Source organism: Prionailurus bengalensis, chromosome A2 (assembly GCF_016509475.1).
Source record: "Prionailurus bengalensis isolate Pbe53 chromosome A2, Fcat_Pben_1.1_paternal_pri, whole genome shotgun sequence".
NCBI classification, from domain to species: Eukaryota; Metazoa; Chordata; class Mammalia; order Carnivora; family Felidae; genus Prionailurus; species Prionailurus bengalensis.
The window spans coordinates 121,884,423-121,911,884 of NC_057348.1; the positions used below are offsets into that span (position 1 = coordinate 121,884,423).

The 27,462-nt window shown below is 54.6% G+C and overlaps 1 protein-coding gene across 4 annotated transcripts in view; it reads left to right on the forward strand.

Annotated features, from left to right (window-relative positions):
- The first annotated feature begins 630 nt into the window (after nt 1-630).
- The window catches only part of ADCYAP1R1 (ADCYAP receptor type I), a 59,250-nt gene continuing 32,418 nt past the window's right edge, over nt 631-27,462 (forward strand). Inside the window, exons 1-3 of one of the 4 annotated variants that reach the window (XM_043589200.1) lie at nt 631-1,004; nt 12,220-12,358; nt 13,877-13,982. In XM_043589200.1, coding sequence (XP_043445135.1) covers nt 12,308-12,358; nt 13,877-13,982 — 157 coding nt within the window. In that variant the 5' untranslated portion in view covers nt 631-1,004; nt 12,220-12,307. The remainder of the gene's footprint in view (nt 1,005-12,219; nt 12,359-13,876; nt 13,983-27,462) is intronic. The other 3 variants (XM_043589201.1, XM_043589202.1, XM_043589198.1) reach the window with 3 other exon arrangements.

Genomic DNA, 27,462 nt, shown 5'->3' on the forward strand with positions numbered 1-27,462 from the left:
GTGAGGACTGGAGCAAGCAGCCTGACCCCAGAGCAGTGTCATTTTAAGTTGCTGTAATCCCCCCGCCCCCCCTCCCCCAACCTGTCTCTAGCCTTAGAGCTGCTCTCCAGGGGGTCACATTTGAGGACATCCAGGCTGGCCAAAGCTAGCTGACCTTACTAGGCCCAGGCTGTGGGGGCAAAGAGTAACCAGAACAGAGTCTGGACTTGCCTGGTAAGGAAGGCTTCCCGGAGGAGGAGGAAGTGCAGGCTCAGCCAGATGGACAGGGACTCGTGAGGACCTGGAAGGGAGAAGTTTGAAAAGGGCTTTCTCCCTCTAGGTATCTTGGGGAAGGAAGGTGAAAGGAGGGCAGTGAGCCCCAGCGAAGCCCAACCCTGATCTGTAGAAGGCCGGTGACAGAGGGGGAGGGGAGGTCATCGCCTCCGCACATTCGCTCGCTCCGGGGTCTCCAGCCGCAGCTCTTGCTGGTGTCTGTCGCGAGGCCCGGCAAACCCGGCGGGCGGGGTCCCGCTCTCCAGCACAACCCCGGCCTAACCCCTCCCCCGGTCGCCCATTGGTCTGCACGCCCCTCCCCAAGCCTGCGAAGTGCGCGGCGGAGGCGGTGGTCGGTCGCCTCCCTCCGGCCCCGGGCCTGGCTTCGCGGCGGAGGCGGCGCCTCTCCCGCAGGCACAGCCGGCTGGGCGGCGCGCGGCGCTAGCCGAGCGGGTGCAGACGGGGGGCGCCGCGCTCCGGTCCCGGGCGGTGACTGACGGCGGCGGCGGCTCTAGGCGAGCGCGGTCCCCGCGTGCGCGTACGCACACGCCGCCGCGCAGGGACCACGGACACCCGCCGCCGGCCGACACACGGACGCGGAGACCTGGGCTCGGCGCGCGCTTCTCGGCGCACACGCTCCCCATCCCCAGGCGGCGCGGGGCGCGGACTCGCCGCTGTGCGCCTTCCCCGTGGAGTCTGCCCCGGGCCGGCCCGCCGCCCGCAGCCCCGCAGTGAGGCCAGGCTGTGAGCAGGTAAGGGCCGCCCAGGCGCCCCTGCCCCTCCACAGCGCGCCCGCCCTCCCCCGATCGGGAACCTTTGCCCCCGGGGACCGCGGACTCCTTCTTCCAGCTCCGTGATTCCCCCCCCAAGCCGCGTCCTCCACCGACGGAGAGCGGGCCAGGGCCAACGCCGGCCAGCCTCCCGATTCCAAAACGAAGCCCCCTCCTACTGCTGCTCCTTTCGTGCGCGACAATCTGACAGCCTCTCCCCACTCCCCCCTCCCCCCAATATCTGGGATAGTACTCGGGGCGAGCGATCCCTGCATCCCCCAGGGGGCCACCTCCCTCCCCTCCCCGTGCCAGAGGGAGGACCAGGGGCTGGGAAGGCACTGCGGCCGGAGGGACCCAGAGGGGACCTGTCTCCCTACTTCCAAGGCAGACGGGCGCGCCTACGCGGATCGGGAAGGTGACGCTGGAGGGTCTCTGGGAGCTGGCTACCGCAATCCTCACGGGGCTTTAGGGGTGGGCTGGCGATGTGCTGGATGCGTGGGGGACAGGGCCCGCCTAGAATGTCCCCCTGTAGTGACACATTTGGGATTGCTCATAAGAGCATCCTCTCTCGGTTTCCCGCGGCGCAGAGGGGCTGGGGTCTTGATGCCTGGGCTTCATTGGTCTCGCAGAAAACGTCCTAAGGGGGCTGTTGGGAGAAAAGTACCGGCCTTCCCGGGCTGCCTTGGGCCAGTCCAAGACCCCTGCCGACTGCCTTAAAGGCACAGGCTCCCGCTGCAGCTGCAGGAGGCGGGGGGCCACATCCTGGGCGGGACATTGGCGGTTTGAGGGGGCCAGAACGGGCGGTGGATGAAGCTAGCCACTCTGGAGGGAACCCGGGCCAGAAGCTGATTGCATTTCACACGGAGCTGGGGAGTGGAGCCTCACCACTGGAAGGAGTTCAGGCCCCCTTCCGGAAACTGCAGGGGGAGGAGAGGGGTGGTGGACCCCTTGGAATTCTCCAGACCATTTCTATGCTTTTAGCGCAGTTAGTCTCCCTGACTTTACCCAGGCCATACGGTGTCCCACAAAACACCCCCCTCCAAAAAAAAAAAAAAAAAAAGACACAGCATTTAGCTTTTCTAGTGAACAGCCCTGGTGGGGGGGGGGGGTGGCTGGGGAATGGGATGGGGCTACACTAGTCTATGGAGGGCCACTTGCCTTGGGACTGCTGTTGGGTGGAAGCAGACAAGCATCAGGTCAGGCTAGAGGCTTTGGAATGGATGTGAGCTAATGGAGGGGATGAAAAATTGTGAGTTTGGGGGCTGGGCAACAGCAGCACCCAGATTTTTCTCAGGAGGTCCCCGTCTCAGTTTGGTGCTGGCTGCAGGTGGGGTTGGCGGAGCCCCCAGTTCCCAGCTGAATCTGGGGCTCCTGCTCCCCACTGACTGACCTTGGGGAGGGCAATGAGGTGCCAGTCTGGACACAAGCTGGAATTGGAACATATGATTAGAAACAGAACACATGGGGGTGGGCCCTTGGTCAAACCTTCTAACCAAATCCATCAACAGGTGTGCGGGCTGACAGAGGATGCAGACCTGGCCCCTTCTTCTCCAGATGGTTCATTGGTGGGTCTGTATCTGGGCCAAGCTACCTCTAGTCTGTTTGCCCCTGTGTGCAATGAGGACAGGAGTCTGTGGGGAGCCTCTCAAGGGACCCTTCCCTACATTCTGAGGACTAATCAGGCTAGAGCGTCCATTAAAGTTCTCTTTTGTGTAAAGTTCAGGCCATCAGGGGATTGATTGGAGAAATACTTTGGGACACTTTTTTTTTTTTTTTTTCATGTGACCACCCCTCCCTGCCAGGCTCCTACTTTGGGACGCTCCCTCAATTTGTGTAAAATAAACAAACACATAAAATAGGTATTTACAGATCAGTATATGCAAGAGGCTAAGAAAGATAAGAGCTAAGGCCACAAGGTGGCTTTCTTCCTGGGGATGTGGCCTCAGATTTAATGTCCCAGGTCTCTAGCCTCGCAGGGACGAAGACTTCATTGACCAAGGGCTGGCTGGCCCGGGTTAAGTGGAGGACACTTTGTGCTGGCTGCCAGAGGGCAGAACCAAGGTGTGCCAGGCACAGAGCGGGGGCTCAGCTCAGTGCCAGGAAGGCCTCGCTTCCCTGAGAGCCACCCAGCATGGAGCCAACACCTGGGGTGACAGTGGGTTTCCCGTCTGGGGAGGTATGTGAGCAGAGGTCTGATGCCCCAAACAGGGCCGCCTGGGGGGCTCTCCACACTGGTAGGGCTAGAGGCCCTGGAAACCTTGGCCACTCCTGAACAGAGCAATCTGAGTGCAGAGACCGACCGTGCTTGCCTAGTGGTCCAGCTGCCTGGCAACATACAGGCTTGGAAACTCCTCAGCTGCGACATTTGTACTGAGCCCTGGATGCCGTCAAGAGGCACATGGTGACAGCCACCCCCACAGTGACACACATAGAGGGAGTGACACACTGCCTGGGAGGCATGTAGGTTTCCAAAGACACCTGCCAGAGAGGTGGGGCAGAACATGCAACAGCAGAAAGACATATGGACATTGGGACACACCGTCTCACACAGATCTGTGCACACAGATACCTGGGGACTCAGACATTTATTTGCTTGAGGGAGATCACAAAAACCTTCCTTAATGAAAGTCCAGATGCACGTGGAATGGAGTGGAGAAAAGTGCGTGTGTTGAATGAGACTACATTGAGGCTTGGCAAGCTTTTTATGTGAAGGGCTAGATAGTAAATATTTTAGGCTTCGCTGGCCATACACCCTGTTGTAGCTGCTTAATTCGTCTGTTGTAGCATAAAGGCAACTAGAGATGATGCGTAAACAAAACAAATGGGCATGGCTGTGTTCTGATAAACTCCGTTTACGAATGCTGAAATTTTTGAATTTCATACAATTTTTATGTGTCATGAAATATGAGTCTTGTAATTTTTTTCTGACCACTTAAAAAAACGGTAAAACCATTCTTGGCTCACTGGCTGTACAAAAATAGGTGACAGGCTGGCTCTGACCTCCTGGAAGTGTTTGCCTACCTCTTGGCTCTAAGGTTAGAGGAGAAAAGTGGTTTAAAAGAATGAAGAAGGAAAGGCTTAGTCCTGGGAGCCCGAGCTGCCCTAGGTGGCCTTGGATGCTTCCCTCCACTCTGGCTGGAGCTCCAAGTGCCCATCTGCTTAATGGGTGAGTGCCAGGAGAGGCTCCCTGCCTACCCTCAGCACCCCTGCTCCAGACAGGCCTCTGCTGTGTCCATGTGATAAATCTCCTATGCTGAGGACACCTGGAGACAACATTCATGAAAATGAAATGACATCATGTCACTTCAGCTCACCAGACAGGTCCTGGACCCCCTTACCCATTCACCCTGCATGTCCAGGTCCATGCCACCTCCACCAGGAGGGAGATGTGAGAGCGCCTGGACATGCCTCATGTTTCCAATGGGACTTGAAACTCACAGGGAGCAGAATGAGACTTGAAACGGCCCAGGCGGGAGGGAGGGTCTCCTTATCGAGGGCCGGTGGTTCTCAGACAAGGGTGAGATCAGCCCAGGCAGATACAGCCAGGGTGGTGGTGGGAGGTGGGTTTGACCTTGAGGAGTAGCTGGGTGCTCTCATTTCAGTGCTGTGGTGCCTTACCTGTCCTCAACATTCCCCCCCTGACAAATGGGCACTGCCGAGGCTTGACCGAGAAAAAAAATAAATAAATCGCTCCTTTGTAGGCTCCTTCAGATTTCCCAGCTTCTGATTTAAGGCTGTGTAGTGACCCAGGTCTTGCCTTTGGTTTCTTCTCCTCCCTCTTGTTCCCTTCTGACATTTCCTGCCTGCCATTTTCCCCTGAAGTGGGCCAGGGAGGCTTTCGTCTCCTGTTTTTCCCGTGTCTCTGGATCCTGCCCAGGCCCCCATCGCCTCTACCCTGAATCCAGAAAATGGCCTCAGTGTGGGTTTTTCCCCTTCTGCTCAGCTTGCCAGCTTTCTGAGGAGTATTGCTTCACCAGGAAGCTTCTCACTGCACTCCCCTGCTTACGGTTCTTCTGTGCTCCCACCCTATCCCAGGGACCAAGGCGGCAGGGTCTCCAGCACCTGCAGACTGGCACCAACCTCCCACCCTCTTGTCCACCCCCACCTCCTGACACCTTGCTGAGCCCGTCAGCACGCCCAGGTCACCTTCCCAAGCCCACTCACCAGGCACTCGTCAGAGTTCTCTGGGTCCCCACCCTGTATGGGGGCACATGCCCATCAGAGCCGGCCCTCCCTTCCAGGGGCTCATACCCACTCAGGAGGGACTGCTGGTTGACAAGCGTCAGACAGATGGTGAGACGCTCTCAGTCCCTCCGTGCCTGGGAGGGGCTCACTAGACTGTCAACAAACAGGGCTCTACTCCTGGCTTCCCTTCCCCTCCCTTTCCAGCCTCTCCCTCCATACATCCCACCGCCTTCCAGGATGCCCTTCCTGCTGTACACACTCTTTCCCCTTCTTCTATCTTCTGCTTCCTCCTCCCCCTCTCCTCCTCTCTTGCTGTTGTTTGGTGGAGGGGGGCGGGGCTCTCCCTGGCAGAGAACTCCCAGGACCCCCCTCCAGGACAGGAGATGTGCCTGGACTAGTCAGTGTGGAAAGGCTTTGCAACATGACCTTGGGAGAGTCTCCTGGTTTCTTAGGGCCTCAAACCCTCACAAGTGAAATGCGATAACATTACCAAGGTGCACATGTGTTCCAGCCTAGCCCTTCCCTGCCCTGAGCCCAGGTTTCTCACGTGTAAAATGAAGGGTGTGGGTGGCGCCATGGGGGCCCTTCTAGGGACCTGCGTTCCGTCACCTACTGTGCACAGGACCCCAGTGGTCAGGTTCTGAAAGGGGAAGGTTTGAATACCCAGAGGAGCATCAGCATTAATGATTTATCCTGCGATTGCCAGGCTGCCCCTTACCCAGGCATTGGGTTCTGTTCTTCATCGGCTCTGCCCCTACCGAGGAGGAAGAGGTTCTAGAGTTTCCCTGTTCCTTCCCAGAAGCAAGTGTAGTTCCCTCCCTTTGAGGGGTGAGCTTGGCAGGGGTTGGGGGGGGTAATGTTTATCTTTCAGTCTTCCCTCCCTGGTTTCCTGCACTGGGAGGGAGAGAAGGAACTAGGGGGGGCAGGTTCATTAATAAAGGGAGTATGTGGCGAGCAAGGCTCTCGTGGATCATCTGTCTTAGGTCAGGCTTGGCACTGCAGGGTGACAGGGAGGGATGCTGAGTGGCCAGAGGAGTTCAATCGGGGATAGCCCAGATGGCCCCAGCCCCATGAGGGCAGGAGGACCTAGATCTGTGTGGCCTAATGGAAAGTGAGGCGCTGCCCTCCCACTGTGGGAGCATCCGTAAGGCAAAGCTGGCCCAGAAGAACAGGGTGGAAAGACATCAGAGCTTTCCCCTGAAGGCCCTGGACCAGCCGCTGGAGAGAGGTGAGCACCCCATCCCGGGGGGCTGGGCCGTCCTCAGCCGGAGGGCAGCAGAAAGCATCCTGTAGGTGTGGGGCAGGGAGGGATGGCTAGAGGGTCTCTGAGTCCCCTCCCACTCCATGCAGAAAGTTGGGAGCCTGGTGAGTCACCGCTGGCTCCGGTGTGCTGACTGATGACGCTGTCTTCCTGTGTGCTTGGCGCAGTGGCTCACCGGAGGACACGGCTGCTCTTGTCTGTTCCCGCTGCCATCAGTCACTGGGCTGATGGGGCCTGAGGAGGGCCTCCCCAGTATGGAAGGGGTAGCGGACTCCCCGCTAGACCAGGTATCTGTCACACACCCATTCTTGTCAGACAGGACTCCAGTACTCTCTGCTGTGCGAACTTGGGAAGTATCTCCCCCTCTCTGGCCTCAGTCTCCCCACAGGTAACTCAGTAGTGATAATGGAAGGTGGCCTTGAAAGCCCATATCAGGTGTGAAATGCTGTGTCTATAATTCACTCTTCCTAAGGAAGGTGTTTCAGTTATAGAAATATGGGCAAGGGGTAGCAGAAGTTCTGATAAGTCCCCAAAGGTGTGAGAGGGATCACTAGTAACATACAGATGAGTTCTGAGCTGATCTTTCTCTTGCCAAAGGCAAAAAATAGCAGGAGTGTAGGGAAGGCGTGCACAAGCTATGGGGCCATGTTGCTTGGGTTCCCTTCCCAGCTCTACCACCTATTTGCTGTGTGACCTTGGAGAAGTTACTTAGCCTCTCTGTGCCTTAGTCATCTCAGCTATAGAATGAGGATAATGCGAGTGACTACCTCAGAGGTTTGAGCAGGTGAAAGGAGTTAATGCAAATGTATTGGAAGAGTGCCTGGCACATACTGAGTGTTTAATAAATGTTAATCATTAGCAAATAAAGGTGCAGCAGTCTGGCCATTCCCATTTGGAATGTCACACAGGGCTATGGGGATAGAGGTGATACCAAGAGGTGCAAAAACTTGGACACAGGTAGTAAGAAATTTAATAATGGTTAACGCAGGTATAGCCCTCACTGGAACCAGGCTATGCTATATACTCTGTGGTTTACTTACATGAATCTGGTGGTATCGCAGAGTAATAGCTCTGAGGTAGGTATTATGATTATTTCTATTTTACAGTCAAACTGAGGCACAGCAAAACTGGCTCGCTTGAAGTCCTAAGGCTAAAACCTCTAGCAAAATGGTCCCCAAGTCCACCACAGTAAATGCCAGGGAGTAGAGTTGAATTGTTCTCAGATCAGTTGTAAAAGCCAGTGGCCCCAGCAGAGCCCAGACCCAGGAAAGCGAACCTGGGAATATCAGTGACCAGGTCATCCTGAGTCCGCCGTGTGGCTGGGCCAAAAGAGCCCAGTGTCCGTGCTCAGGGAGGGGAGAGTCCAACCCCAGACCACAGTGGCCAGGCCTGACCTTGTCCTGTGTGAAGGTCACTGGCAGGTTGGAGGAGTGCAGAGGAGGGAGGCAGCCGGGACGAGGGGGAAGAGGAGCAGCTGACAGGGCTGCAGGTGGCAGACCCAAGGGACGCGTGTCAGAGGGCAGGGGAACCGTGCATGTGGCCCACAAGAGGGGCGGGTTTGGGGCAGGTGGCCAACAGCTGGAGACTCTGAGTGCCGTCCAGCGAGGGTGGTGCAGGTGGGTGTCAGGGTATGGATGGGGGGAGGGCAGGAGTGTCAGGAGGGGCTGAGGAGACCTTCGTCTTGCAAAGGCTGGAGGAGGTGATCCCTGAGGTCTCCAGCTGAGGTGAGGGAATGGGAAGATCAAGATCTGGGAGCTCCCACCCTCTCTCTCACTGGTGAGTCCAGTTGGGCAGGGGGCGGACTGTAGTGGGTCGGAGGGGGAGGGAGAGTGAATAAGAGAGTGGATCTTAGGAGTTCTCGTCACAAGAAAAATAAATGTTGTAACTGTGTGGTGACGATGATAACTAGACTTATTGTGGTGATCATTTCATAATACGTACAAATCTCGAATTGTTACGTTGTGCACCTGGAATTACTATAACGTTATATGCCAGTTATGTATCTCAATAAAAAAAAGAGGGCAACAGTGGGAATCGGGAAGACTGGTCGAGTCCCAGATGAGGCCTTATGTTTGAGAAGACCCCAGCCCCTCCACCCTGCGTCACTGGGCTGCTTCACATCATCGCCTAAGCAGCCTGGTGACAAAGCAGAGCTGGGGGATGGTTGGGCTGGGGCCTCTGCTCCAGCTTGTTTTTAATTCAGTGCAGCTGTGGCCGAGGAAGGAGCTGGCCTGCGGAGAGCAGGCGTGAGCATCCTGCAAGTCTGGCGTCCCCGGGCGAGTGCGTGAGCGTGCGCATGTTTGTGCGTGTGTGCCCGTGCCTGAATCCAGACATTTCTGACTGCCTCTGTACATCTGGATGCCTTTGCAGAATCAGTGTGTGTATTGGGGCACAGATCAAGAATCTGATAAACACGCGTGAATCTCTGCGATGCTGTGTGGTCGCATCTGTGTGTACCTTTGTTCTGCATTCTGAATGTGCCTCTGCATTTCTGTGAAGGAGCGTGTGAATGCGCGTGGAGTTGTCTGGCAGTCCCTGAAGGAGCTTCCACCTTTGTATATTCCACACGTGGCAGTGTACTGATGCCTCAAGTGGGTACCCTGGGGATAAACATCTCTCTTTGTCTCTGTGGGGTTGACAGGTGTTTATGCTCTTCTCCGTGAACCTGTGTGTATGTGTGTGTGTGTGTGTGTGTGCGTGTATGAGAGAGAGGGAGAGAGAGAGAGGAGATAATCAGAAATCAGCCTGCTCTCAAACATGAACTCATTCTCTGCTTGCCTGCTACCACCCACTTGCCCCTAGAGCAAGCAGAGCCGTGGAAGCTGCCTGCCCTTCCGGACCAGCTCTCTTCGTTCTAATAAAGGTCAAAACAGGGCCTTTAAAATCCCTACTCTACGTGAGAGTTACCTGGACAGCTGTAAACAACATTGATGTCGGAGCCCCGGCCCTGGAGAGACTGACTCAGTTGGGCTGGGGCTATTTTTTTTTTTTAAGTTTATTTATTTATTTTGAAGGAGACAGAGACAGCACGGGCAGGGGAGGGGCAGAGAGAGAGGGAGAAGGAGAGAATCCCAAGCAGGCTCCGCACTGCCAGCACAGAGCCTGACGCAGGGCTCGATCCCATGAACTGTGAGATCATGACCTGAGCCAAAACCAAAACTCAGATGCTCAACCGACTGAGCCACCTAGGCGCCCCAGGCCAGGGGTAGTTTTAAATGTTCCTCAATGGTCCTGATGGGCATCCCGGTTGAGTGTGAGCATACCTTCAGACCAGGGTCGGGGATTGGGGAGCAGGAAGCAAGTGTCCGCCTGTGGGAGCCCCATCCTGAAGGAAGCTGGTGGTGCCTTTGCCGTCTCAGGGTGTCGCTGACAGCAGGGAGCTCTCTGCTTTCACTTCTGAGTGCTCTTGCCCGCTGTCTTCCTCCAGGAACGTCGCTCTGTGCCCCAGGGCAGAGGCCTCCCCCAAGAGGGCTGAAGCAGCAGCTAGCTCATGTTTGTGGTGGCGCCTTGCTGGGAGTATAGGAGAGGTGGCCCCTGAGGAAGGAGCACTACGTCCACTTGGCGACACGGGCTGTATATTCACTTCCCTTCTCTGGCTCTTGTCTGGGCCCTGCTGGCCACGAGGGAGCTGAGGTGAGGAGTCACCTTCCTCTTGGCTAAGAAAGCTGAGACCCACAGAAGCACGTGGTCTAGATGATGGCTGGCTGCTGGAGGCTGAGGCTGCTGGCCCCCCGCCAGAAGGGCTGATGCAGGGGCCGGGGCTACCTGGCATTGCCCGGGGTGGAGGCCCACCTGCCTTCACATCTCACCAGCCTTCCAGCCTGTCTGACACTGTCGTAGGTGCGGAAGAGGCAGCTCAGATCTCAGAGGCTTTCTGCCTTACGGTGGCTTCTCTGAGCCCTCCGCTGGCCGAGAGAGGGACAGCCTGCAGCATGTGCTGAGGGGCCCGGGGCCAGGCATCTCTCTGTTCCAGCCAGGCGGGCAGGAGTGTTGGCTCCTGTTTCAGCAGACAGGGCTGTAGGCTCCCACGGATGGTGCAGGTGCCCGAGCCCTCTGGGGACCACCAGTGACAGGTCATTGCCAGAAGCAGCCCGTGATCACCAGAGGTGTGGAGGGTCCTGGGAGTGGGTGCAGAAATTAAAGCCTGCGAGTCCAGCACAGCTGGTGCCCCGGGACGCCTGGGGATGATGGGATCAGCGCTTCCCCAGCCTGCCCAGTCCTTCCTGGCCCGCGAGGGAGAGCCTGCACCAGCACCTTCAGGGCCCTCGGGGCCTCTCAGAGCATATCTTGGGGATACCCAAGGCCTCCCTCAACATCTCTGAGTGGGCCCTGAGTAGGTCGAGCAAGAGGTGGGCAAGACAGGGCTGCCTTTTGTTGCACATTCCTGTGGCTCATTTTCTTTCTCCTTTGTGGGTACTTGCTTGTCACCAGATTGCGCTTGGAGAGGCCAGCAGAGAAGGAGGATGCGTGGGTGCGCAGAGGGCCAGGGGCACAAAGGAACCGGGGTAACGGCAGCTCTGCCCACTGTGGGGGGGGTGTATGCAGTGACTAAGGACGCAGCCCCCACGGGTCTCTGAACCAGGCACCTATGGGTTAGTGGTGGCCCTGACACAGGCATATGGAATTGTTTTATTAATAATTTAATAGTAGTAAAAATAACAATGTTTAAATTACTGTGTAGTATTCCATTGCATGGCTACTGGGACCTATTAACAGTGCCTGCTTGATGAATGCTTTGTTGCTTCGTTTTTTGCTGTTGATGCTATTTTAAGCCATGCTGCAGTGAATACTGTTGCATGTGCTTTTTTTTTTTTTTTTTTTTTTTTTTTGGGCAAGTGTAAATATTTCTCAACAGATACCCAGATGCGGAATTGCAAGGTTGAAAGGAATATGCGTTTACGATTGATTTGAGAAGCAGACCAGGCTCTTCCCCTGGGAATGTGCCAGGGCTCCCATGCCCTCCGTACTCGACTCCCTGTACCCTGTCTGGTGCCCACCAGCAGCCCCAGTCCTCTAGAGCCCCCCCACCCCCCTTGGAGCATGCTTTTCAGCACTCACTTGGTTTTGTATGTCGCGGTGGCAGAGGCTTTATCCTGGAGGTCAGGTGGGCTGAGGCAGGGTGAAAGGAGGTTCTGTTTGCTAGCGGGCCAGGCTCGGCAGCTGGAACACAGTGACCCTCTGTGGCGAGAAGTTCTTTCTCACGTAGCAGTCCGGTGCTAGGTAGGCCTTCCAGGCTTGTAGGGTCCAGCACCGGGAAAGGGCGAAGGTGCAGAAGCGGAGAGCTCGTGCTGCATTATGGACAGGTGGTACAGAGGTGACACGTGGCCCTGCCAGCTGTATTCCGTAGGTGGGAGCTTCACCGCATGCCTGCACCTGAGAGCAAGAGGGACCAAGAAATGTCCCTGCTGGGTGGGCACACATGTGCCAGCTAAAACTCTGTCTCAGTGGAGGGAGATAGGGGGAGACAGTCATCCCCTGCAGAGGGGAAAGCCATCCAGACCATTCTGGTAGTCTGATGGGGGCCTGAGCCAGTGTGTTCCCACTGCATCCCCAGAGCCTAGCACTGAGTAGGAGCCCAGCAGGTGTTTGTTTGATAGAAGAATAAAGAATGCATGGACAAAGGTGGGGCGTGGGTTACCCTTGGAGACTGAGAGCCTTGCTACAGGTAAGGGGGGGTGTCAAGAGGAAGGGCTGTCCCTGCCCCTCCTCTGCCACTGGACCCACGGGACTCATGCCTTCCTTTCTCTCTAGCCTGTAGACACCTTGGGGCTGCCCAGCGCTGCTCTGAGTGGGAGGCAAGCAGTGCTGGCCTGAGCCTCCTTCCGGATTGAGAAGCGTCATGGCCAGCATCTTGCAGGCCTCTCTGGCTGCCTTCCTCCTGCTGCCTGTGGTAAGAGCCCAGGACCCTCCCCTCTGTGATCATTTGGAGCTCCAGGCTCATCTGAACCCTCATCCCAGAGAAGAAGCTGCGTATTTTGTATGCCCTTAGCCAAGCTCAGTTCACCTGGCTGGTGTCTCTGCCTGAACCCCCACTGGGCCATTCAGTGCCTTTGTGTGAATTACAAAGGGTGCCCCTTCCTCAAGACCCTGTACTCATTTGGCCAGAAATTGTGACACAATTTATAAATCTATTATGTTGGTGACATGTGTGGCAACCTTTAGAGTTGTGCAGTATACAACCTGCTTGACTGTATGCAGGGGCCCTAGTCACAGCGGCAGAAAGTATTTTGATTCCAGTCCCCAGCCCATGAGTCTCTGCTAGGTTAGAGCTCAGAAGCCTGCTCTTTGCTCATGCCTCTTCCTGAACACGGGAAGGGTCAGGGAGGAGGGTTCCTAGGCATTGGCTTCTGCCTCTCAACCTGGGAATTTAGACCAGCAGTGGATGCGCTGTTTTCGGAGCCCTGGATGCCAGTCCTGCCTCTTTCCTGCCTTACTGCGTGACCACGGAGAAGCTTGCCCCTCTCCCTGGAAGCCTGCACATCTGTGAATAGTCAAGACTAGACTGGATCCCTCAACATGTCTTGTGCCTGCCTCTGTATTTGCAGACATCCCTTTGAAGAACCATCCCTGCCCCAGAGTTTTAAGTTAAAGTGATAGCATTAGAACACAGCTGTCATGATAGTAATGCATGGGCTTTGAAGTTACTTGGTCCTATGCTTAAATGTAGTACCTGCCGCTAGCTGGCTGTGTGACCTTGGGCAGGAACTTTTTAATATTCTGAGTCTTGGTTTCTGCTTTTGTAAAATGTGGGCAGGACTAAATGAGAGCAGCTAGTAGGTCCCGCTGAATGCAACCACTGCTCCCTTGCCTGCCGCCCCTGGGAGTGCACCTCCTTTCTGAGTCCCCAGAGGAGAGAGAGGATGTGCTTTCTTAGCCCCTTCTCTCTCCCACCCCCTACTTGCTTCCCTAAGGCACACCAATAGCCTCAGTGGTCTTGGGAGCCAGACTGCTCTAGGTTCAGATCCTTGCTGTATGGTCTACTAAGTTGTGTGACTTCGAGAAAGTTACTTAATGTCTCTGTGCTTAGAGTCACATCTGTCAAATGGAGAATGATGAAAATAGTACCTACTCTATAGTGTTCTTGAGGTGTACATGCGTATGACAGAATAATGCATGTGCATAATATAGTGTTATATATGTGTTTGCTAATATTATTATAACACATGGAAACTGAGACCCAGGGTGGGGTGGAGTCCACTGAAGGCCACACATTGAATTGGTGAAGAAGAGCCTCAGGGAATCTGTGGTAAAGTGGAGTCCGGGGCCCCTGCTGGCCTGGAAATCTCTTTGGCACTATTCCTGCTTCTGCTCCCCATCCCTCACACACTGCCCCTGGGGCTTAGGTAAAAGGGCTTGTACATGAACCTCCCGGCTTGCTCCTACCATCCATCCCATGTGTCCCTCGCAGGTCACTGGCATGCACTCTGACTGCATCTTCAAGAAGGAGCAAGCCATGTGCCTGGAGAAGATCCAGAGGGTGAATGACCTGATGGGCTTGAATGACTCCTTCCCAGGTGAGTAGGGTGGTGAGGAAGGCCTGGCGTCCCCAGCATATCCAGCCCAACCTTTGGAAACTGGCGTCCCAGCCTCTGGCCATTTTGTAGAGAATAATGGAAGGTTCATGTACCTGGGTCCTTCTGAAAGCCCTTCAGGGCGAAGAGTCCTGGATCTGCTCTGGGCAGGACCCTCAGGTTTCCCTCCTCGGGGACAGCCTGCCCTGGATGTCTCATTCTGGAGGAGGCTGTTCTGGGTGTCTGGCTGTGGCCACTTCTTTCCCATGGGGGCTGGTGTCTGAGCTGGGAAGCTGCCGTTAGAGAGCTCATTAGCAAGCAGCCCGGGCCTGGTGGCAGCAGGGACACAGCTGTTGCCAGTGGCCGAGCCAGAGAGCACCTGGGCAGCTCAGGGCAGGCAGTGTGGGGTCATTTCCCTCTTCCTCTGCTCACTCCATCAGAAGCCAGAGAACAAGGCTGCAGGAGGAACCCCTCTCCTGGCTGCAGTCCTTCTCCTGGGGCTGCCGTTAGCATTGCGGTGGGGCGGGGGTGTGTGGGGGGGTGGGTACTGCTTTCTGGTGCTGGATGGGGCTGTGCGCTGCGGGACGCTTAGCAGCCAGAGCTCTCTCTGTTAGATGCCAGTGACAACCCAAAATCCCTTGCACCTTTTCCAAGTGTCCTGAGGGCGTGGCATGACCCCTGGCTGAGAACCAGGGGTCTGTGTAACCCTCCCTTCCCGACTCCCCATTGCAGATGGGACACCGAGGCCCATGGGGCTGAGGGACCCTCAGCTTCCTGAGTCCCAGTGGGGCCAGGAAGAGGGTCTGTGTGGGAGCTTGGGGATTTGGGGGTGGGGGCATCCCTGGAGGTCTTGCCGGCCTCACTTGCACCTCAGTTGCTGGAGGCTGGGCTCTCTGCCCAGACTAGAGGGCTCCACTTTTCCCTCTGGATCCTCCCCATTTATGAGGAGCTCTTCTGAGCACCATCTGTTTAGATACTTGATTAATCGGCAGCCCAGTTAAATGTAACGGTCCCTCTGGGCTGAGCTCCCTGTACAGTCAGTGAACATTAACTGGTAATGAAGCTGCTCCTGGCCATGCTGGCCTTTCCCTCCGGGCCGGGCTCTGGCTTAGCCCTAACCAAGGCCGAAAGTGGATTCTAGGCCCCGCCATCCAGGGAGGCTGAAGCAGGGGGCCCAGATGGGCACAACAGTTGCAGGAAACCAAATGAATATCTGGTCCAAGCCTTTAGTCCAGGAGATGGGAGGCGGGGAGCCCTGGGGGCAGGGACTCTTTAGACCACACAGGGGTGGGAGTGGGTATCAGGCTGAGGTGCCCTGCTTCCCAGCCCAGGGCAGGTCTCAGATACACTTGGGGTTGAACAATGAGAAGCATCCAGGAGGGAAGAGTAGAGGTGGAGGTGGGGTGGGGTGCAGGTTAATTGTACAGCAATTTGGGGAGCCCTGGGTTAGGAAAGGACATGAAGGCCTGCCCACAGGGGTATTCTTGAAGAAGAAGCATGAGTGAGACAGATGTAGTGATGGACTCCCTCCCCAGGGGGAGTGGGGGGAGGGGGTCTCGCTGTCCCCCACACAGTGATGCTCAGAAGAGGGGGAAAGGAGTCCTCTGTGGGGAAGATAGGGAAGGATTTATGGAAAAGGGGGTATTTAAACCAGATTCTTGGTTCTCAAGCCTTGCTGCACATCAGAATCACCAGGAGCTTTTAGAAAAATGTACCCAAGCCACAATCCAAACCAATTAAATCAGAACCACAGCTCATTATAGTCATGATTTTGAAAGACTCCTCAGGTGATTCCTGAGGTTGAAACCCGTAAGCTAGGCTTAGGGAGGAGCAGACACGTGATGGCAAGTGAAAGCCCAGGGATGGATGAGTGGCAAGAACATTCTAGGCTGAGGGGACCCCAGCAGCAAGAGGAGGGGGAGGGGAATTGGTAACTTCGTGTATCTGGAACCCTGAATTGGAGGGGTGGGCTACAGAGGGGGGGTGGCTGGGGGTGGGCTACAGAGAGGGTCTGGCTGAGAGTCCTAGGGGCCCTGTGAGTCAGGACCCACCACAGATCACCCTCAAAACTGGACTTGGGTGAGGGACCCCAGGTCTGTGGAAGAAATTCACTCATCCACCCACACACTCATTCATTGACTCACTCATTCATTCATTCCTTCACTTGCTCATTCATTTGTTTATTCATTCATTCATTCATTCACTCACTCATTCATTTACTCACCCATTCTCTTATTCAGGCAGTTACTCATTTGCTCACTTATTTGCTTACTCACTCATTCATTCACTTATTTGTTCACTCATTCATTCACTCACTCATTCATTCACTCACTCATTCACTCCCTCGTTCACTCTCAGTCACTCTCGTTTATTTCGTTCACCCACTCATTCACTCACTCATTCTTTCAACTCACATGATAAGCTGAAACCTTATTAAGCAAAATCAAAAGGCAGCCAACAGGTGGAAAAGAAAAGGAGGCTGAGGGCCCAGCTGGACCACCACCTCTGTGGCCCTTTCTTTCTCTGTGGCTTAGAACATTCTCTATTAAAATGTGGGGGTGGGATGGATCATGTTAATAGTCAATACTTACAAAGACTTACCATGTGTTGGTCACTGTGCTAGTGCTTTTCTTCTCCCTCTGCAGCAACCTAGGAGGTAGGGCCTATTATTATCCCTGTTTTATAGATGAGAAAACTGAGGCACAAGGAGGTTTTATACCTTGCTTAGAGACAGTTCAATAAGATGCAGAAGTGAAACTTGTATCCAGGCATTCTGTGCCCTCAACCACTGGGATACACTGCCTCGGAAGAAGGATAGGATACCCTGAGGCCTTAGCCCCCATCACCAGCCAAGTGACCTTGTGAAGGGCACTTAACACCTTCATTTTTCGGTCTGCAAAATGGAGGAGAAAATAATACCTATCAAATAAGATTATTGCATTTAGTGCCAATCGTGGAAAGTGCTAAGGGTGACATGTGACATTTGCTGAGTACTCGGCAGAGATGTATGTTATAGTTACTTAGAGTTGTCATCTTACAGTGTGGACTGCCTCTAGGGTGTCCCTCCCATCTTCTGCTAGATCTGAGTTCTGGGGAAGTGTGGAAGTCTCTGCAGGAAACAGGGCAGTGCATTTTGGAACAATCGGGAAAGGTTTTCTGGAAGACCAGAGGAGGGGCTGGGAACCAGATCCAGGCTGCAGAAGGCCGATGGAGAAGCATGGGAAGGGGAGAGAGACCTCCAGGTGGGGGATGACCCGATAAAGGTAGAAAGGGAACAGTGAGTAGGGTGGATGGGGACCGTAACAGCTGGCACTTAAATACCAGGGGCAGCTTCTGAATCTTCCCGCGCATATCGTTGCATGGTGTAGCTCACGTAACCTCAGCCACCCATGGGCTGGGCAGAGTTTTCCCTCCCATTTTACAGCTGAGGCTCCACAGACTCACAGAAGTGAGCTTGTTAGCCCGTTACCTGGTAAGTCCCGCAGCCAGGGAAGGAGAGGCCGGCGTGTGCCTTTGGTAGTTCTGGAGTCCTTGCTCTTAACCTCTACATTGTTCTGTGGCTCAGAAGAGGTGCGGAACCACACCCTCCTGCCTTGTGCAGTGAAATATCACTTGGCAAGAGGAAGTTGCAATGAGGCTGGAGAGAGAGGTAGGTGAGGAGGGGCTTCAACGTGCCCCCAGAGGCCTGTACTTCACTCGGCTACAAAAAGGCTAAAGGGCATTTGTGTTTCTAGGGGCCAGGATAGCATGAGGCCTCAGCTTCCAGTGACCTGCTTGGCTGGGTTGCCCAGGCCCCAGCGCCAGTGCCGTGGAAGGCGAGACCCAGGAGTGTCCAGCCCGGTTCACTGCAGGCCTGTGGTCAGCAGGGGTTTTCCCCTACAAGCTGAGGTTGGAAGAACCCCTCCTCAGGGGCTTCAGAGCATGTGGCCTCTGGGCATCTTTCTAGTGTCGAAGTCCTGGGAGAGCACCGGTCTTGCTGTCAGCAGACAGGGGAGAGTTTGCTAGCCCCTTCATTTCCCCAGTGTGTTCCATTTGAGCCTCGGGTCCTTGCGGCATCCTTGTTGTGCAGCCGAGCCAGGCTGCTGGACCTTCCGATTCAGCCTGCTTGTGAAATACAGGCAGCAGTTCGTCTCTGTGCTGTGTGCAGTGCGTTAGAAACCCCGGGGGGCACTTAAAGATGCTGATATCCAGGCCCTTCCCGGGCCCATGTGATCAGCATTTGGGGGCAGGGCGGGGGAGGGAGGTTATTAAAAGTATGTGTTAAAAGCCTTCAGATGATTCTACAGGATATCCAAGTTTGAGAACCATTGGTGTGGGCAGAGGATAGCATCCACGGGGTGCCCACGTCGTCTTGGATGATGAGGGAACAGGTCCCAGAGCACAAGCAAGCCAGGCTGGGAGCTCATTCTTCGCCAAGAGTCAGATGTAACGGAGAATTGGCAGTTGGCATGGGGTTGCCAGTCCGTGCTTGGGTGAACTGAGAGAGGCCAGCCCTCTCGCTGCACGCCTTCTTTGCCCCTCCCCTGCCCCTTCTGTCCCTAAGCGCACGATGCACTTGCAAATGGAAAAAGAAGATCTGTCGGCTTGTTCCAGTAACTGTGAGTTGTGAACTCACAGTAATGCACTGACCTGTTTTAGAAATATATTTATATGTATTTCGTATGTTTCCCCATCATCTTGTAAATCCAGTGAAGTGAGTGCATTGGAAGGAGGACACTGGTCTGCTGGGGGTGAGGTTGTTCCATGCTACTGTGCGTGTGTGGTTGGGGCTGTGGGCAGCTCCCACGAAGGCAGCTGTTTCTGGTCAAATCCTTATCTGTCCCTGGGACACCCCAAAGAGGACATGGTAATGCACAGAATGGCCTTCGGAGTAGAAGCCAAGGGACAGAGAGATGTAGGGGTGGGATTGGGGTAGCAGGGAAAGGTACCGGAGCTCAGCAGACAGCTGAAGAGGGTGGAAAATACAGGTCAGGCCACGGACCACTACGTGGTTTTGTTCACAGCGTCCTTGGTGTGTTTTAAAGATGTTTATTGAGACTGTTATTGAGGAGCTATATTTAATGGTTTTGTACCTCATCCTAAGCCCTGAAAGCTCAATGGGGCTTGAGACAGCATTGAGTCCAGCTCTGTCACGTGACCCAGGGAGAGGTCGAGGCTGGAGGTGGCAGTCACTGGCTGAGTCACACAGAAGGCTGGAGCCAGCTCTGGGACAGGACCCAGGTCTGCCCTTCTAGCCGGGGGGTGCCCTTTGTGCCGCAGTGCTCTTGTGCCCAGAGAGAAGGAGAAAGGACTCCTGTGCGTGGGAACGGTGTCTCCACTCTTGAGAGTCCCCGGGACCCACACAGGTCACAGGCGCAGCCTGCTGTGTTGGTGGCTTTGTTCTCCTTGCTCAGCCCAAGTGGCCTGCCCGTGCAGGGTGAGTCCAGCCAGCACCTCCCCTTTGCAGGGCTGTGGGCTTCCACAGCCTGGAGGCCCTCTCTGCATTTCCGTGGGCTTTTTGGGTGTGGTCCTCCTTGAGGGTCCCCTCTACTCTGAAAAAGATGGAAGAGGCCTACGGTGGCCACGGCTGGGGCAGGAGGGAGGAGGCTTGGAGGGAAGATGAGAAAGCCTGCTTGTTGCTATTCTGATCCAGTCCCTGAGGCCTGTCCTGGGTGCAAAGTGTTGCGTCCCAGCCCCCACCTCCGCTCTCACCAGAAGAGGAGAGGCCCGGAGGAAGGGGGGCCACTTCAGGGCTGGGCCCAGGCTCCTCACCCCAGGAGCAAGATCAGCTTCTTGACTGCACCTCCCTGCTGCTCTGAGACTGAACGGGCCCCCAGCATGAGAAGTGGGGTCTACAGGGACCCTCACCCGGAGGAAATTACTGCCCCTGTCTGACAAAGGGTTCCGTTTCTGTCCAAACTGGTTTTTCTTTAGTCTTGTAGTTCTCACACTTGAGCCTGCATCAGAACTTCCTGGAAGGCTGTTAAAACACAGAATTACTGGACCCAGCCCCAGAATTTCTGACTCAGTGGGGCTGGGTGGGGCCTGAACATCGGTATTTCTGGCAAGTTCTCTATGGTGTTCCTGGTCTGGGGTCCCCACTTCGAGAACCACTGACTTCCAGAGGGGAGGGCTGCATCTTCAGTCCCCAACCCCCGATGCCCCTTGCACTGAGATCACAGCTGGTCCCCATTTTATGGATCAGAAATATTGGCTGTAAAGTAAATTGCAGTAAATTGAATCATTTTTTACCCTTGAATTGTGTGCTAAAATGAGGGGCTTGTTCTAACAATACCCAAGCATCCTCAAAGGGAGGACGGCGTCTTTGTCTGAGTCCCTTTGGTGCCCCTGGTCTCATGGGTTTTGAGCACTGTGGGGAACTGGACGAAATCATCACCATGACAACCTGCGATTAGCTCCTTATTTTGTTCTAGTTGAGGCTAATGGCCCTGTGTTCTCTCTCTGTTCAGTGTGCCCAAGTGGTCTTTTCCCCTCCTGCTGTTGCAAGGCACTTCCTCTCGTTGGCTGCTTTGTGCAGTGTCTTAGTGGGAGCAGCTCTCCAAGAGTGCACAGGGCTATCCCCTGGAGCAGGAAACTTGAGGTGTCTGAATTCCTCTGACGTGGTGCCATAGAGACTTTGAGTTGGGGTGGGGGGTGGGGGCGGGCAGACTGAGCCAGGAGGGCACAGGTGGACTTCGTAGAATTGGTGAACCAGAGGAAAGGTGAAGCGGGAGGCTTGGGGGCGTCAAAGCAAAGAACTCTCGCAGGGGATAGGAGCCATTCTGATTTTTGACCTCTTCTGCAGGGGGGAGGAGGGGAGGGAAGCAGTGTATGATGTACTTGACCGTGTCCTCCTTGGAGCCTGCTTTCCTGGCTGCTATGTCACTAACGTCTGGTTTTCCCTAAGTTTCTGGCCACCCCTCCTCCGTCTTCTTTGCCAGCCCCTCCTCTGAATGCTGGCATGCCTTCTTCTGTTGAGGCCAGGCCCTATTGTCTTCCCTTTTCTTCTCTAATGCACACCGCCTCACGGGACCTGTCATCCAGGTCCGTGGCCCTACCACGCACCCCTGTGCCAACCGCTCCCTGTTCCCTGCTTCCAGTTCCGACTTGCCCTCTGCACTCTGGACTTTTATCTAACCGCCTATTTGAAATCTACCTCCACTTGGCTCTTGGCACCACCTCAAACTGAACACGCTCCAAACGGGACTCCTGAGCCGCAGCCCAATACCCTCCACCGTTTGCTTCTCACTCGGTTCTCTCCCCTGTGGGGAATGGCGAACCTCTCTAGCCACGCAGACCCTCAAGCCAGAAATCCACGTAGCATCCTTGGTACCTCCTTCTCTTTCACTGCATTAGTCAAGGTAGCCTAGACTTCTTGCTGCAGTAACAAAAACCAAAAACCAACCAACTGAAAAAAAAAACCCGAAAGTTGCAGAGACTCAGCACACCAGTCTCGATTGCTTGCACACGTCATAGGCCGGTGTGATTGGCAGAGGTGGGAGGTGGGGCTTGACTCTGCACAGTCGTTCAGAGATCTGGGTTCCTTCCATCTCAGGACACTGCCACCCTCAACGTGTGGCCTCCAAGGATGCTACAGAGAAGGGAGAGGGAGAGAAAGGGCGCGGACTATGTGAGGGGAGCCTTTGAGAGCAGTTCGTCACCTCCACATACTGTTGGTGAGAACTCAGCCGCATAATGTGGATGAGTGCACTTGCCAGCCGTGTCTGGCCTGTCTGTCACCAAGCCCATCCGTTCTGCCTCCCAGCTCACCTACACAGAATGCCTTTCCATCTCCGCTGTCCTGGCTCCACATCAAGTCCCTCCGCCATCCCCTGGACTTCTGCCATATCCTAACAGACACGTCTCCATGTTTGATTTGCTGCTCTTGAAATGTATTACCTTCCCACGCAGCTGAATCAGACCATGTGACTCCTTGTCTTAAAACGCATCTGTGGGAGGCAAAACAATGCCCCCACCAACGATGTCCACGTCGTGATCCCCGAAGCCTGTGAATGTATTACCTTACATGGCAAAAGGAACTTGGCAGGTGTAATTAAGTTAGGGATCTTAAGATGGGGGGAGTTACCTGGATTATTCAGGTGGATCCAGTATAATCACAAGGGTCCTTATAAGGGAAGGAAGGAGGTGGGAGGGTCAGAGAAGGAGAGATTTGAGGATGCTTTGCTACTGGCTTTGAAGATGGTGAAGGGGGCCACAGGGCAAAGAATGTCTTGAATCTGGAAAAGACAAGGAGATGGACTCACCCTAGAGCCTCCAGAAGAAACGCAGCCCTGCAGACATCTCCCTTGTAGTCCAGTGACGCCTATATTGGACTTTCTGACCTCCGGAACCGTAAGAAATTGGGGCAGTTAGGTCACCGAGTCTGCTTTGTTGCAGTAGCATAGGAAGGTAATTCATCATCTGAGCCTTCTTAGCATTTAGCATAAAATGCAAAATGTTTGTCATGACCCCCAGACTATAAGCTCTGTGCAGGCAGCGACTAGGGCTGTTTTATTCACTCCTGTATTGCTCTGCAGCGTCTGACTCATAACAGACACAGAGTTTCTTGGATAAACGAGAGAATAAAAGGGAGGGTAAGGAGAGAATGCGAAGAAAAACAAAAGGGTAAAAGGAGGAGGGAGAAGAGAAGGAGAAAAGGTGTTTCGGTATCCCGAACAGATGGGGATAGAGAAGCTGGATATATTCTGTGGGGGTGGGAGGAAAACGAGCTGCTGTCCTTACTTAGAGAAACTCAAGGCTCTTTCCAGAGCCCAGATCCTATCGTCCTCATCTCCCCAGAAAGGGTTTCTGGGGGGGATTCAGAGCAGGCCCCATCAGAGCCCACACCACCTCCCTCAGGGACGGGCTGAGAGGGGGAGCTGTAGAAGTGTGCATGGGCATTCTGGGAAGCCTTGATGTGGCCACTGGAGTTTCCTCCTGCCCCCAGTGGGCAGAGGTCTGTGAGGTCCCCATGGGGTCAGGGACATTCTCCCCTAAAGGAGAACTGTGTCTCTATTCAGAGCATTTCTGACATTGAATATGTGAGTTTTCCTTCTCCAGTTTTCTGTGGGCCCCAGGTGGTCTCCCTACAATTTAATTCACTTCTGATATTAAGTACCTGGAGTTAGCATGGACCGTACTGGTTAAGGATCTTAGTCTCAAGACTGCCCCCCCCCACCCCTGCCACTTCACACACCAATTTTGCAAATCATGAGTCCCCATGTTACACAATCTTCTGTCTGACTTGACTACAAATTGGGGGTTCCCATGACCCCCTTGTCAGGTTCAATAATTTGTGATAATGGCTCACAGAACTCAGGGAAACATGTTTACCAGTTTACTGTAAAGGATATAAATGAACAGCCAGACGAAGGGGTTCACAGAGCGAAGTCCAGAAGGATCCCAGGCACAGGAGCTTCTGTCCCTGTGCAGTTTGGGGTGCACCACCTTCCTAGTATGTGGATGTGTTCACCAACCCAGAAACTCTTGGAACCCCATTGTTTAGGGTTTTTATGGAAGTTCTGTATTGTAGGTATGATTGACTACACCCTTGGCCATTGGTGATTAGCCCCTCCTCCTCTGAGGTTGGTGGGCGCAGCTGAAATCACGTGGTTGGTTCCCCTGGCAACCAGCCACAGCAGCCAGGAGTCACCTCATTAGCATAAACTCAGGAGTTGTTGAAAGGGGCTTATGAATAACAAAAGACAGTCTCATCCTCTTGAGGAAATTCCAAGGACTTAGGAGCTCTGCCTGGGACCTGGGATGAAGACCAAACATATAGTTCTTATTATATCATGATATTACAGTCTTCTAAGTCCAGGTACTGGGATCGGGCCCAGTTTGTGGAGCGTGTCTGGCTCTGTCACTAAAATCAAGTTACGGATTTTAGTTCTAGTCTTTCCATCTGCCCTGACGCTGTAGGAATTGCTCCTAGGACCCTTAGTCCCTGCAGGGGAACCATGCTGGGAGCCTAAGGAGGCACGAGGAGGGCTTTGATAGTGTGGCAGGCCACGGGGAAGGGTCGCACACCTTGGCAGATACCCCTTGGTAGATGTTTGTCGGGGCAATGGGGCCAGGGAGGGCAGCCCTGGACTGAGAATGCATTTCCCACCATGCCTGTGCACCTCTGGCCTCCAACCTGGGGGTCCCCTTCTCCCCTCCTGGCACCTCTGCCTGAGCCCTCTATCCTTCCCTGCCCTTCAGCCCTCAGGACTATGCTCCCTCTATTGAAAGTGGCTTGAGGGGCGCATGGGTGGCTCCGTCAGTTAGGCATTCAACTCTCGATTTTGGCTGAGGTCATGATCTCTCGGGTTCGTGAGTTTGAGCCCTTCACTGGGCTCCTCGCACTGACAGTGCAGAGCCTGCTTGGAATTCTCTCTCTCTCTCCGCCCCTCCTGCACATGCTCGCTGTCTATTAAAATAAATAAATAAACACACACACACAAAACAAAAAGAGAAATTAGAGTGGTCTGAGACCTTGGGAATGTCAGCTGGCAGTAGCAGCTGGCACTACCAGGGCCTAATGTTCCACATTAAGGGAACATCTGTTGGCTGGGGCTTCTAGGGCACGGGCCAGACACAGCCACACTCCACAGCCATTCCACCATCAGCATGGACCGTGGCAGCCAAAGATGTGCTGTTGGGTCTCTTTCAAGGACATGATGTCATAAGCAGCCACATGCCGGCTGGATGTCCTGCTGTGAAGGGTGGACAGGAATCGGCGATCACTGGATATTATCGGTGGTCCCAGTGAGGCCTGGGACCCTGCTCCCCTCTGGCCCCAGTGTCCTTGTCTTCTTGGTTTGTTACCTTTCAGAGTTTTCTATGGTGCTTCCAGCTCCCAAGCTTGGTCATTCCAGGAGCAGGAGACTATATGCCAACGTGACTGGGTGTGAATTCCAAAATAGTCAGATCTGAATTCTGAGAGACTGGGTTTTCTGCACTTGGAAGCTTTGGGTGCCTTCTTGTCCAAACGCCTCCCATAAGTCTGTCATGGGCCCCAACAGAGAGGCTGGGAGCACATGAGGCCAGTCCTAGACCCCCTGTCCCGGCTAGTGCCTGCCCAGGCATCCTCTGTGACCTGTTGGTGGCACGCCACTGGCATTTCTCCTCACCTTACAGGGCTCTGCTGCTTCTCCCTGCCTGGGCCTGTCTCAGGGGAATGATTCTCAGGGACACCTAATTGAAATAATGAAATTAATGACAGTAACAACGGTGAACATGCATTGAGTGAGCCTGGAGTTCTAAGAGCTTTACATGTATGAATTCATGAGTTGTCACAATAGCTCTGTGGGGTAGGACACTGTGGGTCACCCACTGGCTGTCTCTTATCTGGTAGAGAAGCCCTCTCCAAAGCCCTTATTTATAGACCCCTCAGCAGGATGTGGGTCTCTTTCTGAAACTGTATTCTGCTGTCAGACCCCCCCCCCCCGCCCCATGCAGCCACTCTCTCCTCCACCTTTGTCCCCTCTTAGTAATTACATCACCACATGTACCTCTACTGCCCATCTGGTAAATGTGGGATTCCCTGGGGCTCCCTCCTCCATCCCCTTCTCACTTCATGCCCCTTCCCTGGGTGAACTGCCAGGGGAAAAGTGAGGGGAAAGTGAGGGCCGGGCCCTGGGGGCCATATTAAGGACTTGAGGTGGGGTGGGCTGTATGACCAGGCTGGATCTTCCTTTTGGAAAGATCACTGTCACAGCTGTGTGGGGTGGAGGAGACTATGGTCCCAGTGAAAGGTAGGTTGCCCCTTAACTAGGTGGGGGTAGGGGGATGGAGAATAGGGCATGGATTCCACAAATATTTGGAAGTCAGACCAACAGGATATGGTGTTCAGTTAGACCTGGAACAAGAAGGAGAAGGAGACACAGCAAGGGTGGTCTGTTACTGAAACCCAACTTCAGCTACCCTCTGCTCAAAAAGCCAATGCTCGAGAGATGAATTTTGATTGGAAAGGAATATAGGCTTTGTTCAGGAAGCTGGCCACTGGGGAGAAGGCAGCTTTGTCCAAAGGCCAACTCTGAGGTTTCTGCCTGGCCCAGAGATTTTTTTTATTTTTTAAATTAATTAATTAATTTTAATGGTTATTCATTTTTGAGAGAGAGAAAATGAGTGGGGAGGGGCTGAGAGAGGGACAGAGGATCTGAGGTGGGCTCTGCACTGACAGCAGAGAGCCCGATGTGAGGCTCAAACTCACGGAACTGTGAGATCATGACCCGAGCCGAGGTCACACACTCAACCAGCTGAGCCTCCGAGGCAACCTCCCCCCACCCCCACCACCAACAGGGATTTGTTTAAATGGGTATAGGGCAGTTAATCAGTTAAAGGAGTGCGGTGGTCTGTTACATTTCTTGATTACATGCCCACTCGATGGTGCCAGCTATAAAGACAACATTATGGTGCTCGGAGGTTGGCCAGGTTGGTGACATGCAGAAGGGCTCTGTTCTTTTCTAAGAAAGAATGCGTGATCTACAGATTTACAAAGAGAGATTTAGCTAATTATGCGGGCTAAGGGTGCTTGCTAAAGTTTGAAGACGACTAGGTTAGCCAGAGGGTCAACCGAGGCGACATCAAGTCTAGGTGTCTAGCTGGGGCTAAGACAGGAGATCAGGCTTTAGTAGGAGATGCTGACTTGAGTCTTGGACATGCTGGGTTTGGATTGCCCTGGACCCTTTATGCTGGGGATATCCAGCCACGGGAGGCTGCTTTCAGGGAGTGCAGGACTCGGGATGGGGTGGTTGTCTGTGTGTAGCTCTGTCCTTAAGTCCATGAACCAGTGGTCTTGTCCAGGGTGAGAGGGGAGAGGCCAGGGCCAGGGTGGCCACCAGCACCTGCATTCACACAGGGTCAGCAGGGCAAGCCCTGCCAGGGTGACGAGGTGGGCTGTGGGTGGCTGGTGGCCCAGGCCAGAGACATTTCAGTGGAGAGGGAGGTAGAGTCAGGAAAGGGTGGGGCATGAAGGGAGGTGAGAAAGCGGCCACAGGGAGTGCGGGAGCTGGAAGGAGAGAGAGGATGCGTGGTGGGCAGAGGGGCAGGAGGGTCTGCTGAGCCCCCAAATAATATCTGGTCGTCAAGTTCGTCATCTTTCTCTTGCTCCCAGCGTGCATGTCCAGTGAGACCCAAATCTGGATGATTCCCAGACACCCCTCAGCCTGTCCTTGCTCCCTCCTCCCTTTCCAGCTCTCAGTATTTGCCTGAACTGGGCCTGTGTCCCCCCTGCCCCCACACTGCGTCCCTTCACAGTCCCGGGCCGTGGCCATGCAGGCCTCTGCCTGGATGCCTCTGCCCTCCTCCTTCATGTGTCAGAGCCTTGCCATCTGGAAGGCAGGTGCGGCCATGGAGCAGCACCCTCAGGCCAGCCAGTTCCCAGCCCTCCCCTTAGGGGCAGGGAAGGCCCACCAAGGAGGCTGAGCTGAAGCTGGCCCCCAGAGTGATAGTGGAGGCCTGGAGGACTGGGGGGAGCTGGTGCGGGATGATGGGAGGTTGCTGTAAAGACCCCCAGCCT